Below are 14,320 nucleotides of genomic sequence, written 5' to 3' on the forward strand. Positions count from 1 at the left end.
ACGAACATACCTCCACTTAGTCAAACATCTATTCAGGTGTGATTCTGTGCGTTTGTCCCTGTCTGTATCTACTTGTGCCTCTTTAATCTTTCCTTTATTTGAGCCTTTCAGCTTCCCTTACTCTGTACGTACTAAGCCCTTCAGTACCTCTGCTCGTGCTTAAGGCCAGTGCAGCTTTCCTCATTATCTGGGGGAGACTTCGAAAGGGGCCAATGATAGGAAAACACCAAAAGTCCAAATAGATCGACACATAGAGCTGCAGAAGCCGCCAAGTAACCGGATGCACGCGCTGACACATTGACTTCTGCTGCCAGGAATTACAGCATGGAAGCGACAACTACGAGAGCAGTCAGCATCAACATCATGACACAGGTGAAAGCTATAGCAAGCGAACAGCAGCAGCGTTCCTGCTGCTTGGTGCTGCAGCGCTTCCAACAGCAGTAACAGCAACAACTCCCAAGTCGTCCGAAAGTGGCAGCAGCATCCTGCCCCAAGGTAGTGTTCACATACAACTCCGGGTGCTGCTGCTGCACAATTAGTCGAGCCACAGCCAATCGTGCTTTTTTCTCGGTTGTAGACGAACCCCAACACTCCAACAGGTGCTCTATTTCCCGCCGCTTGTGCAGCTGCTGCGCCTGCTGTTGCTGCTCGGATGTAGCACAGAGGGAACCAGACACTGTATCGCTACAAATGCATTCCTGGGCTTCGACGTCGGTGCAGCAACGACGCCATTGTCTAAAATCTCCCTGGCTCTGCTGTTGCATCTGATGCAAACTCCAGCTGCGCTCCATCTCTGACGCTGGCAAAACAACTACCTCATGAAGTCGCCTGCTCCGGCTTCGTCTGCTCTCTGGGGTACTGCTGCTGCTAACGGGGCAGTCTATGATAACTTCCTCGCAGGCTGCGTGCTTCCTGCAGACGCAACCAAACATGGGCGCAAGGAAAGATGCCGCTGCTACGCATTTGTAATCGCTGTGAATGGTGCTACTGACAGTGCTTCTGCAATGGATCGGATGCGGTGGGTGCCCTCATTGGTACTGGAGTCTGTCGTACAGGAAGTGTGGCGAGTTCTGGGCTGGAGTGCACTTAGGGAGCTCCCTTGGCGGGGATCCAAAGGCCATGTCGGAGAGGCTCGCGCAACAGCTGCTGCCTCCCCGGCTGTTGCGTGCATGACTGCTGCGACAGCTGTTGCCAGGAATGCGGCTACTGAGGCTACTGCGGCTGCTGCGGCATGAGCGGTCCTGTCCGTGATCGTAAGTAAAATCCTGCTGTTGCTGGTGCTGCTGCAAGCAGTACTGCTCCTGCTGGCGCCGCTGCTTTTGTTGCTGTTGCTGGCTTTGACGCTGCTGTTGTGCAGCCCTCAAAAAACGGCTCTGTGGATCCGAGAGAGCAACAAGGCCGTTTATCTGCTCGCCACTTGCGCCCCCCCCGCCACAGCTGTAGCTTGCAGCAGCGGGAGGCGCATCATTCGGTGTCTCCTTATTTGGCCGTCGAGGTGCCGAAGCCGATCGACGACGCTGCTCTTGGACTGCATGAGCCACACCCACTAAGTGGTGCTGTTGGCGGGGGTCTTGCCTTAGTTGCAGATGCTGGTGCCTCTGCCATTGCTGATGCATTTGAACTTGCGAAACGCCAGATTTGTGCGGTGTCTGCCGCTGCAGTACAAGCTCGTGCGGGGCCCAGGCAGTATGGTTTTGCAGGCGTTGCAACGTCTGTTGCTGTTGCCTTTCGGCCTTCAGGTGTACGCGCTTGTGCTGCTGTAGGCAGGAAACTGTCGAAGCGGCGCCACTGCCCTGTGTGCTCCTGCACTGCCACGCGGCGATATCCATGTCATGCGCTGAGGGGGCCCTCGACGACCCTGCATGCGGCATTTTGTGTGTCGGAGTCGCCCCTCTAGTGCTTTTAAAGGAGGATGAAGAAGAGAACCTGCTCATTTGCTGCTTCTGAGGCGTCGATGAGTCTTTTGGGAATACAGATGCGCCTTGCTGAGTCGCATGAGACTCCGACTGCAGCATCAAAGAGCTCCTTCGTTGCTTCGGCTTGAAAGGAGAAGAACCTGGGGAAGCACGCCGATAAAAGCACTGCAGCGGAAGCGCATGATTTGCTGCAGGCAGCACAGCCTGCACCAGCAGAAACGTATGCCTCATAAGCAGTGGGGGCACAGAGTACTAGCCGTAGTACCTATGGGTGCAGTTATACGTGCCGGCAGCGACAACTGCAATTCAAACAGTGCCCGTGCGGTATTGATCAGCACAATGCTTCACTCCACCAATTTTTTGCGGCTATTTGCCTCACTGCTTGTCTTGCCGTCGTCGTATCTGAAAGTGCTTGTGGCACTGTAGGTGCTTTTGCTACGAGATCCAGGCGTCCCTTTGTCATCTGCAAGGCCTTTGAAAGGGCTGAGGGCCCTTCGGGGTGCTCCGAAGGGGGCCCCCGCCTGCATGGCCTCCATAACAGCAGCCAAGGGGCCCCTGCCTTCGGAGGCCCCTGCAGAAAGTCCTTTGAAGGTGCTGCTCCGGACGAGAGGGTGGATGGCAGAAGTGCTGCTGGCACTAACGTAGCTGCTGCTGCTGCTGCCCCTACTGGATTTCGTGTCTAGCAGGCGGAGGCGCTGCTCACGCACCAGCGATTCCCCTGCTTCACCAGCGGTTGCTGCGACGATGGAGGCACCATTCTCAAGAGCAGAGGCAACGCGAGGTGTTGCACTTGAGGAGTGTTGCCTGAGCCTCTCCAGTGCGGCTGTGAGGCCGGAGTGGGGTGACGCTGAGGCTGACGGCACTGCTGGGGGGCCGTTCCCTGCGCAAGGTGCTCCGTTGTGTTCACTAGCCTCAGAAGCTCCTACACAAGAGACACAGCTGAAGGAGGAGGTGGAGGCATTCCTCTTGAGAACCTGACGAGCACCAAACCAAGGGCGGGAACGGGAGTCCAAAACGGACTGCAGTGGCAAGACACCCTCTTCAGGCGCTTCTCGAGGCTCTCCACTCCCTGCGGAGGAAGACGCATGGAAGAAAGAAGAAAAAGGCGGGGGTTGCCTCGATATCCATCGCTCGTTTCGAAGCCTCTGCGGAGAGCCAGCCTCCTTGCCGCTGTCACAGAGAGACGCAGCCCAAGGGGCCGCGTGCGTAAGGGCCCTTCGAGGCGCATTCCTGGCGGCAGAAGTCGAAAAGGAGGCAGTGGAGGACGAGAGGTCGGCAGTAGCCGAGACGGCTGCAGGGGCCCCTAAGGACGCTGGAGACCCCGTGGTGCCACCAGCAGCGGAGAGCGACACAGGGGCCTCCTCTGAGGATGTATTGCCCCTTAGATAGAGGCGAAAATAGGCAGAGGATGGAAGGGAAGGCTGCACATTGGGAACCATTTTCACAGCTACAATTCTACACTCTGTCCTCGTCGGCAGGCCCCCCAGGCGGCATCAGGATGACCACATCCCAGTGCTCAAGCCTTAAATCTCAGATGCCAAGTTCGCAGCTGGACTCCTAGAAGGGAACTGAGCAAATGTCGACGAGTGTTTCAGGAGGCTCCCATGGTCGGGGTCACTTTGAGGGGCGTGGTGCACGGCAGTCGTCGTGGCGTTGAAGGCGCCTTTTCCAGCCTTCTTTAGGTCTCTTGAAGAGGAACATATGCTTTTAATTCCTACACAAGCTGGGAAAAAATTCAAATGAGCGAAATTCAATCTAAGATGACCTGAGCCCCAGCCCCTACCCAGCGGTCGCTCCACCTAGGCCGGTGGACACCCCAGAGAGAAAGTAGTGGTAGGGGGTAATGGCTTTGAAACACACACTTCAGTATTGTTTTTCGCGTAATACTGCAGTAACTGAAAGTTATTTTGTGAAGGTCGGCACTAAAGCCATCTGGAATGGGTTCACGCCCCATACGCACAGGCAGCAGCCAGTGCCGCTACGAAAATCCATGCAAGATTCGTAGCCGTGAGTCCACTACCAATAAGTGCAATCGCACAAAGGGATTGCAGAAACCTGTGGTTATGTAGCCTGGTGCTCCCTGTTCGCTCATGAAACATGTGTGCGCAAGCGGTAGATCCAAACCCTAAACTCCACAGCTGCATCCATAGAGGTCACGCGTCTTCCTGTTGGCCGGTTCACTGCATTGCTCAAAAGAATACTTTCCCCTTTGCAAAGCCTTTGGCTGCATTGTAAAATACTGCTGTCGCTGCTTCAGATAAGTGTTGTTCTCGTGCTGATTCAAGTGACACAGCGCCACCTACGCATCGGGCAGTTCCTGCTCCAGAGTCTTTTCCAACGTCGTCGACCAGGGAGCAGGCGGCCCCAGGATACATGTACACAAGGTATCTACGGGAAGCGCTGGTGTCAACAGCATCTGTAGCTGCAGGCTGGTGCCTTTATTATGGCGCCTGTTTCACCTTGCCAAGATGCGTACCACGCCCCTAAACAGTTCCTTTCTTGCCTTTCTTCCTTTGACGCTGCTTCTTATGATTGCTGTTGCTTCCGTTGCTGCAAATCTCCGGCGTCCCCTGTGTGTGCTTCTTTAAAGCTCCATGCGCTTCGCGGTTCTCTCCAGACTCCGGAGTCGCTTGAGCTGGTGCAGACACATTTTGACTGACGTCGCCCCTCCCAGGTGTGCCGACGCTCCCTGAGGCGCCCTTGGGCTTTCGGCGCTTCTTGGGGGGTGCCTCTGGGGTCCTCTCGTTAAGATCTCGACTGTCTTGAATACTCTCGCGCTTAGAGTTTGCGGTGTGGAAGGCGATCATCCGTCCAGCAGCGGCGACATCTACTTGTTGTGTTCTCTTCTCGCCTGCACACAGCACGAACCTGGATCTTCGACGCTGAACGCTAGAGCGTAGGCCTCTATGTTCAGCCGTCCATTTCGAAGACATGTAGCGGGAGATGCGTGAATGGTTTACACGGACGCACGACTAAATGAGAGGGCAGAATTACGGAGTTGTGCGCCGAGAGTGAACATACCTTCTTGTATGGCCCTTGAAACCTTGTGCATGTACTGCTGTACTCGAGCCTGAACCACGCAGCACACAGTCGAAGGCCTTCCTCCCATGAAGCCTAGAGAAACGTATTTTTAGCAAGAATCTAAAGAGCCTGCAATGAGGGGGGTGTCATAAGACAGGTCGAAGGTTCGGGATTTCGAGCTCAACGGACGAGGTCCTTTGTTACTGGGTGGCATTGAGTACTTAGCCCCTGCGTCTTAAGGTAGACTGCATCAAACCAGCACACACATCGCTCCCTCCAAGGCCTAAGCAACACGTAGGAGCGACGCAAAAATGGCAAATGCCAAACAGCTGATACGCTTCAAACCGTGGCGAAGAGGCCAATCCCATCACATCTTACCGAACCAAAGGGTGCACGCCGCAAAGGCCGTGCAGACGTGCAGCTGCGCAGCTTCTAAGGGGGGCAGTTCTATCACGGCTTCTTGGGTGCTATTGGCTGCTGAAGCTTCTTGAGGAGCCGTAGGTGTGGTTTCTGAAAGGGCCTGGAGGGCCTCCCTTATTTGCTTTAGGCGTCCCTCGAAAGCCTCAAGCCTGCAAGCATACGCTGTCAGAGTCTCTTCTAAAGACTCCATTGCTGCGTTTTCCTTGCTCTTGACATCGAAGGCTGCTGCTGCTGCTGCTGCTGCTGCAGGTGGGGCTGCTGAAATCCCTGTACTTCGCCAGCTGCTTTGGCAGTAGCCTCTATGGGGTCCAGCAGAGAGCTATTTTCCGTAACTTTTGCTACTGCTGCTGCCCTTTCGTGACTGCCGTTGCTGCAGCAGCAGCAACAGCCGCAAGGTGGGCTTTGCACAGCAGGCCCCTCACGTTCCTCAGGAAGGGGACCCTAGCCAAAGGCTTTCGAAATCCCGAGCTCTCATTACATAAGCCGAAAGCCAAGCCTCCAAGAGACGAAAGTGAGAGAGAACGCCTTCTGAGTTGGGCGAAGGGGCCCCCGATGCAGCTGTGGCTGGATGCGCGGCTCGGAGGGGGGCCCCCCATGGAGGCGGCGGGCTCGTCTTTGAGGATCCTTCCCATACGACTGTTGCACCTGAACCTGTTTGCACATTTTGTTAGCCATAAAAAGACGAGTGAATCTGGAGTTTCTAGGCCTTGCAGCACAGCCTTTTTCCCCAGAGAGCGGAGGAGTAGGTCTGGAGTTCAAGATCCTAAGACGTAGGAGCCTGAATTTTTATACCCGTGTCGGCTGCCCCGCAACCATGAAACACGAGGAGCTATCTGGAAGGAGTGCAGCAGCAGGTCGTCCAGCAGCATCGCCAGCAAGCAAAACAGCTCCGAACTCAGACTGGCTGAAGCTGGAAGGGCGCTCGCAACCGCGGGGTGCTCCGCCAGGCCGGAGCGACAAACTAGCCATCCTCGCTGCGCTCAAGCACGAGCGCAGCAGCGACTGCAATGGAAGCGTCGCTGGCAGCAGAGGCAGCAGCAAAGGCGCAGCTGTCGGCAAGAAGACAGACAGAAGCCTCAAGCGAAAACGGCGTAAGCGCCGAGTCAGCGCCAAGCGGAGAGCAGCAGGGGTCGCTGCCTGCCGGCTGCCAGTCCGACTGTCAGTGTCGTTGCAGCGCCTAATGCAGCTGCCGCCTGTCAGCAACAGAGTGGAAGTTGTTAGGGCCGTCTGGGCGTATGCGAAGCAGAAGCAGCTGCAGCAGCCGGGGGATCCTCACACCGTGCAGTGCGACTGCGTGCTGAAGCGGCTGTTTGGAGGTCTGGAAAGCGTGAATCTCTTTGCGGATCTGAACCGCTTGCTGCTGCCGCATCTCATCTACACTGATGCGGAGGACGGGCCTGCTGCCTCCGCTGCTGCTAGGCAGGAGAAGAAACCACCAAAAGATCTACTGGCAAGCATTTCTCCACAGCCACATGCTTCAGTTCCGGCTGAGGCGGATGCTGCACATCTAGCAACACGGAGGCGTAAAGCCACACGGAAGACAAGCAGCAGCAGCAGCGGAAGCAGCAGCAGCAGCGGAAGCAGGAGCAGTGAGAGCGAATCCAGCGACGAGGACGGCAATAATGGAGATATCAGAAAAAAAGGCAGCCAAGAAGACAATGGCGCCTCTACTTACGGGGGTCCTGGGAAGGGCACTCGCAGCAGCAGGAGCGCAAGCGAGAGGGGTGTCTATGCATGTGTTTTTCCGAAGAAATTCAAAGCAGAAGGTGGCAGCAGCAGCAGCAGCAGCAGTAGCAGTACAAGCAGCCCTACCGGCACTCCTGTAAGAGAAGGCCGTCTGCAGACAACTACCAGCGCCACTCCAACACCATCGGGGTCCTCTTCAACAGGTGCTTCAGGAGCCTCTAGGAAGCATCTCCGACGCCTTTTGCCTTCCTCAAGTGATGAAGAGTCGGGAGGAGCCAGCGTATCTTTGTCGACGTCCATGACGTCTACGGCATCAGCAGCCAGAGCAGCACCAGCTGCAGCTGCTTCTGCAAACAGCCTGCAAGAGCTCCACTTTGCGTGTGGCCGTCGTATGCTCTCAGCTGGAGGCGAGACGAAACAAGAGCCGCATGAAGGACGGGCAGACGCCCCCAGTGGTCTGACAGCAGCAGCATCACCAGCAGCAGCAGTTACACTGTCAGCTGCTCGAGCCTCAACCGCGGAGGCTGAAGCGCCTTGGGGCCAGTGGCTGCTGGAGAGTCAAGATCCCCTCTCACAGCTCTTGGACAGAGCTGTCGAGCCTGCCAGTAAGACAGCCACAGATAGACACAGCTGGGCAGCAAGGCAGATAGCCGGGAAGCTGGTGCTTTGGAGCGTTGGCAGCGCACAAGCAACGGGTCAGACGGGCCCTTGCCGACTAGGGGAAAAAACACAGAAAAATCCGTTCGCGGAGACACAGGCACAGGAAGATAGACACAGTAGAAGGCTTACAAAGAGAAGGAACGAGACAGGTAGATACGTATCTATGTATCCATACATATTTACTTACATGTATTTGTACAGGTGTATCTCTACAGATGAACGGGTAAATGGAAAGCTCGGGTGTATCCTGAGCACGACACACACAGAGACAGACAGAACACGCTTGCAGTTTTTTAGTGGATCATTTGGTTTGCTGCTGCAGGTCAAGAGCAAAAGCCTCAGACGACCCAAGATCTGCAGCCGCAGCTACGATTGAAGCTCAGCGATATGAGGGCTCAGTCGGTGATGGTCTCTTTTACGTGCTGCATCTGTCGCCGCGTAGGGACCGCCTTCTGCGAAGGCCGCCTCACCTTTCGCATGCTTCAGGAGGCGCTTGGCGCAGAAGAAACTGCAGATGATGCCGTTGCGCAGAGTACAGCGCACGCGAAGATCGCCACGAGTATCCCATCCTCGAACGTCTATGTAAACTTCTGTACCTTGACACCCCTTCTGAACCGATGGCCGTTTCCGAAACCCGAAGCCAAGTGCCTCCTGCTCTTTGTTTTTTTCGCAATGACACGAGGCTGCGCTGACGCCTTCCTTCAGGCCTTCCCTGTACGCATGCATCGGGGTCCCCAAGATGACTTCAGGCTAGCAGGAGCTTTCTGCATCAACGACCTCAACCCCGCCACTTCCTATCGCTTCACCCTTCAGGCGCAGCTGCAGCAGCCGTCAGAGGAGGCACAGGCGCATGCGGAAGAGCAGCAGCAGCGAGTCGCCAACCCCTCGGCAGCGGGAAAGTCTGTCCTCCGCCCCTCCAGCAAGCAAGAACAGGCCGGAGGCTCGACGCCAACGGCATCAACAACGCTAGGATCGGTAGAATACGAGCAGCGGAAACGTGTAGACTTGTGGTCCCCTAGGGCCTGCCAGATCTTCGCCCAAGGCCTCGATCTGCCGCCTTTAAGCCCAGCATTTGAGGCTTGGGGAGTGCGAGGATCCGAGCTGCTTCAGATAGGAGCCTCCGAACTCTCCACATTTGGAATACCCGTGAATCCTACACCCCAGCCCTTCATGGCGAAATCCCTAACTAAATGCCTAGTCCCTGCCAAGATGTGTGTGTGTGTGTTTTTTTTTTTTTTAGAGTCCTTACGTTTGAGTGACCCCGCAGCGTCTGAGGCATACTTACATGCATGCACGTGTGAATTGTGAGCTCCGTTCGGAGCCTCGGCAGCCAGGCTCTTCAGGGCGTGTCGTGTAGGCGTGTGGCGTGGCGTGTTTCCGCAGGAGGCCGTATTCCATCGTCGCTTTTTTAAGGCCCGCGAAGCTCTTTTCTCGCGCGATTAAGCGCAGTCGCAGTGAAAGCAGCGAGGCGACTGGCAGGCTTTCGCCGCATTGCCTTTTGAAAGCTACTGAACGAGGCAAGCTTCTTCTATGGAGCTGCTGACTGGCTCGTGGGTGATACGGCCCTAGGTATCGCATCGTCCCTGTTCCTAGTAACGCTTGGCCAGAACCGTAGGCCTCGCTAATCCACCAGGCATTCACGATATGCAGCCAGGACGGCAGTGTCGATACACGCGAAAGATGCTGCACTCTCTTCTGCTACGATTTGGAGCTCTTGGAACAAGTGCTTGGTGCGGGTTTAGGGTTCAAGGGCAAAGAACTCTGCAGAGTGCAGTCCTTCCTAGATCCCTTTTTATTCTCTCAGGCCGAGTTCCTCGAGGCCAAATATCGAAAGCCCATTCTGCTTATTGACGGGGCGGTAATGCCCTTTAGAGTGTGCAAGTGGGCACGGAACGGCTACTAGGCAAGCTGGTCCGTTAGTGGAGGGGTCGCTGCAGAGTTTACGGCGAGAGGTGCAGAGCTGTCAAGTTGCAGAGGAGACCGTTAGTCATTCTGCCCCGGAATCGCACGCGGGTGAATTAAGCTCCGCACTTCAGCACTCAAGCTCACGTCCCTAAAGCTAAAGCGACGGCTGTAGCGCTCGGGATGCACAGAGGTTACTTGAGGGGGTCCAGAGTTGCTGCGCAACATAGCTCTCCGCAACCGCAAAAGACAGAGAAGCTCGTGACTTTTGACTTAGAGTGTGAAGGTCGAGATTTCTCGGGGTAGCTGCAGGGCCCCCCTTCAAAGACCTCTGCCGCAGCACGGAGGGGGCCCCCCGGAGAGGGCCCCCTCAGATGGCACAAGGAGTGGAGTTGGGGAATACGGCTTCTGAACGGGGGGTCGTTCTTGCTTGCTGTGTATTTTCTCGCGCTTTTAGTTTTATTTGTCGTCTTCGTGCTCGATGCTGTGGGCACGGCCGTCGCGAACTTCTCACTGATGCGCCCAAGGGCATACAGCCCCCCTTTTGCCGGAGTCATTCGCATCCTAACCACGACAGCAGAAGAGGCCTCTGGTTCCCCCTCCCCCTCCCCTGCAAGTATTAAGCGTAGAGCTGCAGTTGGAGCTGCGCCTTCAGGGCGCTCTGCGGCATCCGTGCGTCCAGGGGAACGCGTAGGAGCCTGAGATTTCGGGGAAGCCGCGGTGTATCTCCACCGAGCAAGGCTTTTCGCGTCTTCCGTCTGCGTTTTGGACCGCTGTGCAAGGGCTCGTGAGCGTGCCCTCTTGCCTACCAGCGGGAACTTTCGGGGTGTTACCGTTTAGGGGTCCCACGCGATGAGCATCACCAAGCGGATTGCCGCTACCTCGCCGTCTTCAGTGAGCGGTGCGTCCAGCGGCGGGGGGCACCTGCAGCGTCGCGATCGGGCCGACACTGCATGCAGTTGGTTGCTTTGAGAGGGCTAGAGGGGCACGTTTGGAGATGTAGGGGCCTTTGCTGCGTTTCGTGCAGACGCTGGAGGCAAGCGCCGCTGCATCGATGGAGGCACCACCCGCATTTCGTTCCGTAAATCCCGAGCTTCCCTCCCTTTTCGTCCTCCCTGCTGCCCTGCTCCTTTCCCACAAGCCCCTCCTCTCCATACCCCTCCTTAAACCTGTCCCCCTATCCCCCATGCGTGAACACTGCAGACACACAAGAGCCTTGCCAGTATTCCCCAGAACTGCTGATCCAAGGAACCGAACAGTCTAGGGGTCTTGTGCGGTCTGTGCGACTCAGCGGGGTTCTATGTGGATGCCGCCGTCTACGGTGACAAGGGTGTGAGGCGCCAGATGGAAGATGAGCGTCTCGTGCTGCCCTCTTTGGCCACTCTTGAGCCCTCCTTGAAGCCCCAAAGGGATTTCGCGTAAGCTCTCTGGCTTCCCCGTGGCGTCTGCCTCGCTTCTAGCTTCTTTCCCGTCATTCCCAGCAGCCGAACCGCTGCACTCGCCAGAAACACCCCTTTCCCCCGGTGCCTTTACCGCGCGCAGGCCCTCTGCCTGCCTCGTACTGCTTAGAGCGCTGTGTGTGCTGCGCCTTCTGCGCCAGCGTTTTTGCGATTCTGGATGGTCATGGCGGTCGCCAGTCGGCTTCCTTCGTGAAAGCCACGCTGCCTCTGGAGATCGCAACGCAGCTCAAGCTGTATGCGGAGCAGCAGCACCAGAAAGCGGAGCAGGAAGATCCCTCACGGCAGCAAAAGCAGCAGCAGCAGCTGCAGACGATCAAGGGCGAGGTCGATGCAGCAGTGGTCAAGGGTAGCAGCACTCGCGACAAGAGCAATGAACTTTCGACGGGAGGGGTCTCAGATCATGAGATGAAGCACGTAAGTTTTTCCTTCCTGGCGCGATGCAGGCTGCCAGCTGGTGAAGGGCTGGGAAGGCTCTTGCAGAACGGGAGCTGGCGGGGGTTGAGAACGGGCGCGCTATGCTCTGCATTGCGTCTTGCGAAATGCGGCTGCTCGTGGCGCTGCTCCAGGTGCTGTACGCCGCATTTCGCAAGATCGACTCCCGCATCGCCACAGAAATCCCTGCCTGCAGAGGTATGTACACCCCAGAGGGCTCCGCGTTTCGCTGCGGAGTCTGCGGCGTCCTCGGTATGTGCGCTGACTTCGTTCTAGAGGCTTTGGAGTTCAAACTCTACGAAGGCTCGTTTTGCGGCTTGGCCATGCATGCAGATGGCTGCACAGCGGTATTTCTGCTGATGTTGGCGCGTCAAGCCTTTATTGCGGGCCTGGGAGACAGCGCGGCTTATCTAGCCAGAAAGCACGAGACAGGCTATCATGGTGCGATTCACTGCTTAAGCCTTACGCTTGCGACTTTCAGCAAGAAAAGAGAGCTGCTTGCCAGCTCCCGACAAGGCCTCTCTCCCCATGCGACGCTTCCCAAGGGCCTACGGCCTCAAGTGTCAGGTGTCTGTGCATGCGAGTGCACACATGTAGGTGTCTCTGTGTACATGGTGTGTATTTGTGCGTGTATATGCTGTGTAGGTGTGTGTTTGTATGTGTGTGTGTGTGTGTGTGTGTGTGTGTGTGTGTGTGTGTGCGTGTGTGTGTGTGTGTGCTTGTATGTATATTTGTACATGGTGTGTGTGTGTGTGTGTGCTTGTATGTATATTTGTACATGATGTCTGTGTATGTGTGTGTGCTTGTATGTATATGTGTTCATGGTGTCTGTGTGTCTGTGTGTGTGTGCTTGTATGTATATTTGTACATGATGTCTGTGTGTCTGTGTGTGCTTGTATGTATATGTGTACATGGTGTCTGTGTGTCTGTGTGTGTATCCTTGTATGTATATGTGTACATGGTGTCTGTGTCTGTGTGTGTGTTTTTGTATGGGGCTTGCAGCGATTCCGCTGACTGAGACGCACCGACCCTATCTGCTGGCTGAAAAGGAACGCATTCTGAGGATGGGCGGCTCGATTGAGGGAGGCCGCGTCAATGGACAGTTGGAGCTCACACGATCGTTTGGAGATATACCGTGAGCTGCTTTCACATGCGAAAAGACAGGCTGTGCAGGCAGGAGGCCGTAAACTTTGCGTCTCCTGCATGCGGCTGCTGGGTCCAGGCAGGAGCCACACGAGCTGTTCTCTCTGTCAGCCTTTGTGACTGCCTCCTGCCTCAAAGAAGCTTTGCGCTGCCTTGCTGCTCACGTTTCTACTCGTTTGTTTGTTTGTTTCTCTTTTGACTCTTCGCATTCTCTTTTCGAACTTTCGAGAGGCATCCACAATTGCCAATACCCTTAGGAGGCTCACTCTTTCTCCGCAGCTTCCACGCCACGCGTCCGTCTATGTAGATGCTGCTCGCTCGCATTTTCTTGTTGCCTCCTATCGTTTCTTCTAGCGCTCAGTCCAGATACTCGCCACTGCGTGTGTGCATGGATACTGTCGCGCTCTTATATAGGGGTTTTCGCACCTCTCTTTTTGGGAAAAAATTTCTCTGAAGCTGTGATCAGATCTGCTGCTTTCGGCTTGTGTTGCTGCTGGGGCGATTATGCTTCAGGCTCAAGCGCTACGGTGTCTCTTGTGTTCCCACAATCCGCAAGACTTCTCTGTGCCCTTCGCAAGATGAGTTTCTGCTGGTCGCGTGTGACGGCTTTTGGGGGGCCTGGGGTGCATCTGAAGCCATCAATAAAACGGCAGAGTTCATTCAAAAGGCAAGTCATTCATCGCAGCTGCATTCTCTTGCGATCAGTCCTGCCCTTGCTACTGCTGCCTTTCGCGATGAAGTGATGCATTTGCGGGGGTTCAGGGTTGGTGCCGCTCATTAGGACGATGGCATTGTTGCCTGTCTGCAGCGAAAAGCGGCAAACGCGGCCTGGTTCAATGCGTCATTTTTTGTAATCCTTGGGTAGGGGAGAAAGGGAGGGCCTTGTCGGTGTCTGCTACTTCCACTTTGTCTCTTGGGAACAGCCTTTTTTGCTGATTCTGCCGCTTCTGCTGCCGGGTGCGCCTTCAGGAGAAACGGTCTGCAAAGGTGAACTCGAGGCCTTTTGACCCCTCGGCAGTTTGCCGCCAACTTGTGAGCCTTAGAGGATGCTGCTGGTTTCGTAATTACTGCTGACGCTTTTGCCCTAATGCTACTGCTTGGGCCAGACTCCCCTCAAGGAGGGGGCGTCAGCAGGTACATCTAGTGTTTTGCAGATGAAGGTGTTCATGAGACGTAGCAGCTAGAGGGGTCGTTTTTGCTCCGAAAGACTTGCCCTGCTTCCCCTTGCGGCTGTGTGTGTGGCGTAGGTGGATTACGTTTTAGTCGACCGAAAGGCACAGGTACATGTTTGCTGGCGTTGCAGCTCCTGTTGTTGCTGCCGTTGTGTCTGCGTGATGTTGCATTTGAAAATTGCCTGCCTCTAGAACGTGTGGCGTTTGCGCAGGACAATGTGAGCGTGCTGCTTATTCTAATAAATGAGGGAGAGGCTCCGGCGAAGAGTGAGGCCTGATATCACTTGAATCCGTCTGCTGCCCGTGTGCCCCGATCCTCTCATGGCGGTGCATGCGAATGCCAGAGAAGGCAGCTACCGCAGTTGCTGGTGCTGCTGCGGAGGCAGCTGTAGCTGCAGTTCACTGTGCTGGCTGGCACAAGCAAGTGCGGAAAGGTGCAGCGACTCTAGCTTGTAGGCAGTCTCTCCCTCTGCCACAGTTCCATCCATGTCGAACAGTGGCAAGGGGT

General features: G+C 55.8%; 4 protein-coding genes across 4 annotated transcripts; 2 read left to right on the forward strand and 2 right to left on the reverse strand.

The window, feature by feature from the left end:
• Positions 1-1,479: 1,479 nt before the first annotated feature.
• Positions 1,480-3,355, reverse strand: LOC34622466 (mucin-19). The gene is made up of 4 exons (XM_026336683.1): positions 2,620-3,355; positions 2,281-2,379; positions 1,927-2,039; positions 1,480-1,788 (listed from the first exon to the last, which is right to left on the reverse strand). Exons 1-4 carry the CDS (start codon positions 3,353-3,355, stop codon positions 1,480-1,482), a joined length of 1,257 nt encoding a protein of 418 aa, XP_026192468.1.
• Positions 3,356-3,439: 84 nt separating this feature from the next.
• Positions 3,440-5,547, reverse strand: LOC34622465. Its single transcript, XM_026336684.1, has 7 exons — positions 5,316-5,547; positions 5,127-5,182; positions 4,938-4,986; positions 4,693-4,767; positions 4,459-4,657; positions 4,118-4,352; positions 3,440-3,715 (listed from the first exon to the last, which is right to left on the reverse strand). Exons 1-7 carry the CDS (start codon positions 5,545-5,547, stop codon positions 3,440-3,442), a joined length of 1,122 nt encoding a protein of 373 aa, XP_026192469.1.
• Position 5,548: 1 nt separating this feature from the next.
• Positions 5,549-9,011, forward strand: LOC113147151 (the record flags this gene model as incomplete). The annotated part of the gene is made up of 5 exons (XM_026336685.1): positions 5,549-5,633; positions 6,062-7,860; positions 8,001-8,285; positions 8,409-8,518; positions 8,624-9,011. Coding segments are annotated over 5 exons (2,667 nt in total), but the record flags the coding sequence as incomplete, so codon positions are not given.
• Positions 9,012-10,121: 1,110 nt separating this feature from the next.
• On the forward strand, positions 10,122-14,090 carry LOC34622464 (probable protein phosphatase 2C 8). Its single transcript, XM_026336686.1, is given in 12 exon segments — positions 10,122-10,295; positions 10,854-11,023; positions 11,206-11,314; positions 11,317-11,367; positions 11,432-11,479; positions 11,632-11,695; positions 11,831-11,938; positions 12,500-12,632; positions 13,154-13,307; positions 13,610-13,672; positions 13,888-13,920; positions 14,025-14,090. Coding segments are annotated over 12 exon segments (1,173 nt in total).
• The last annotated feature ends 230 nt before the right edge of the window (positions 14,091-14,320 follow it).

This window comes from Cyclospora cayetanensis, unplaced genomic scaffold, assembly GCF_002999335.1.
Source record: "Cyclospora cayetanensis isolate NF1_C8 unplaced genomic scaffold, CcayRef3 CcayRef3_contig_141, whole genome shotgun sequence".
NCBI lineage: Eukaryota > Apicomplexa > Conoidasida > Eucoccidiorida > Eimeriidae > Cyclospora > Cyclospora cayetanensis.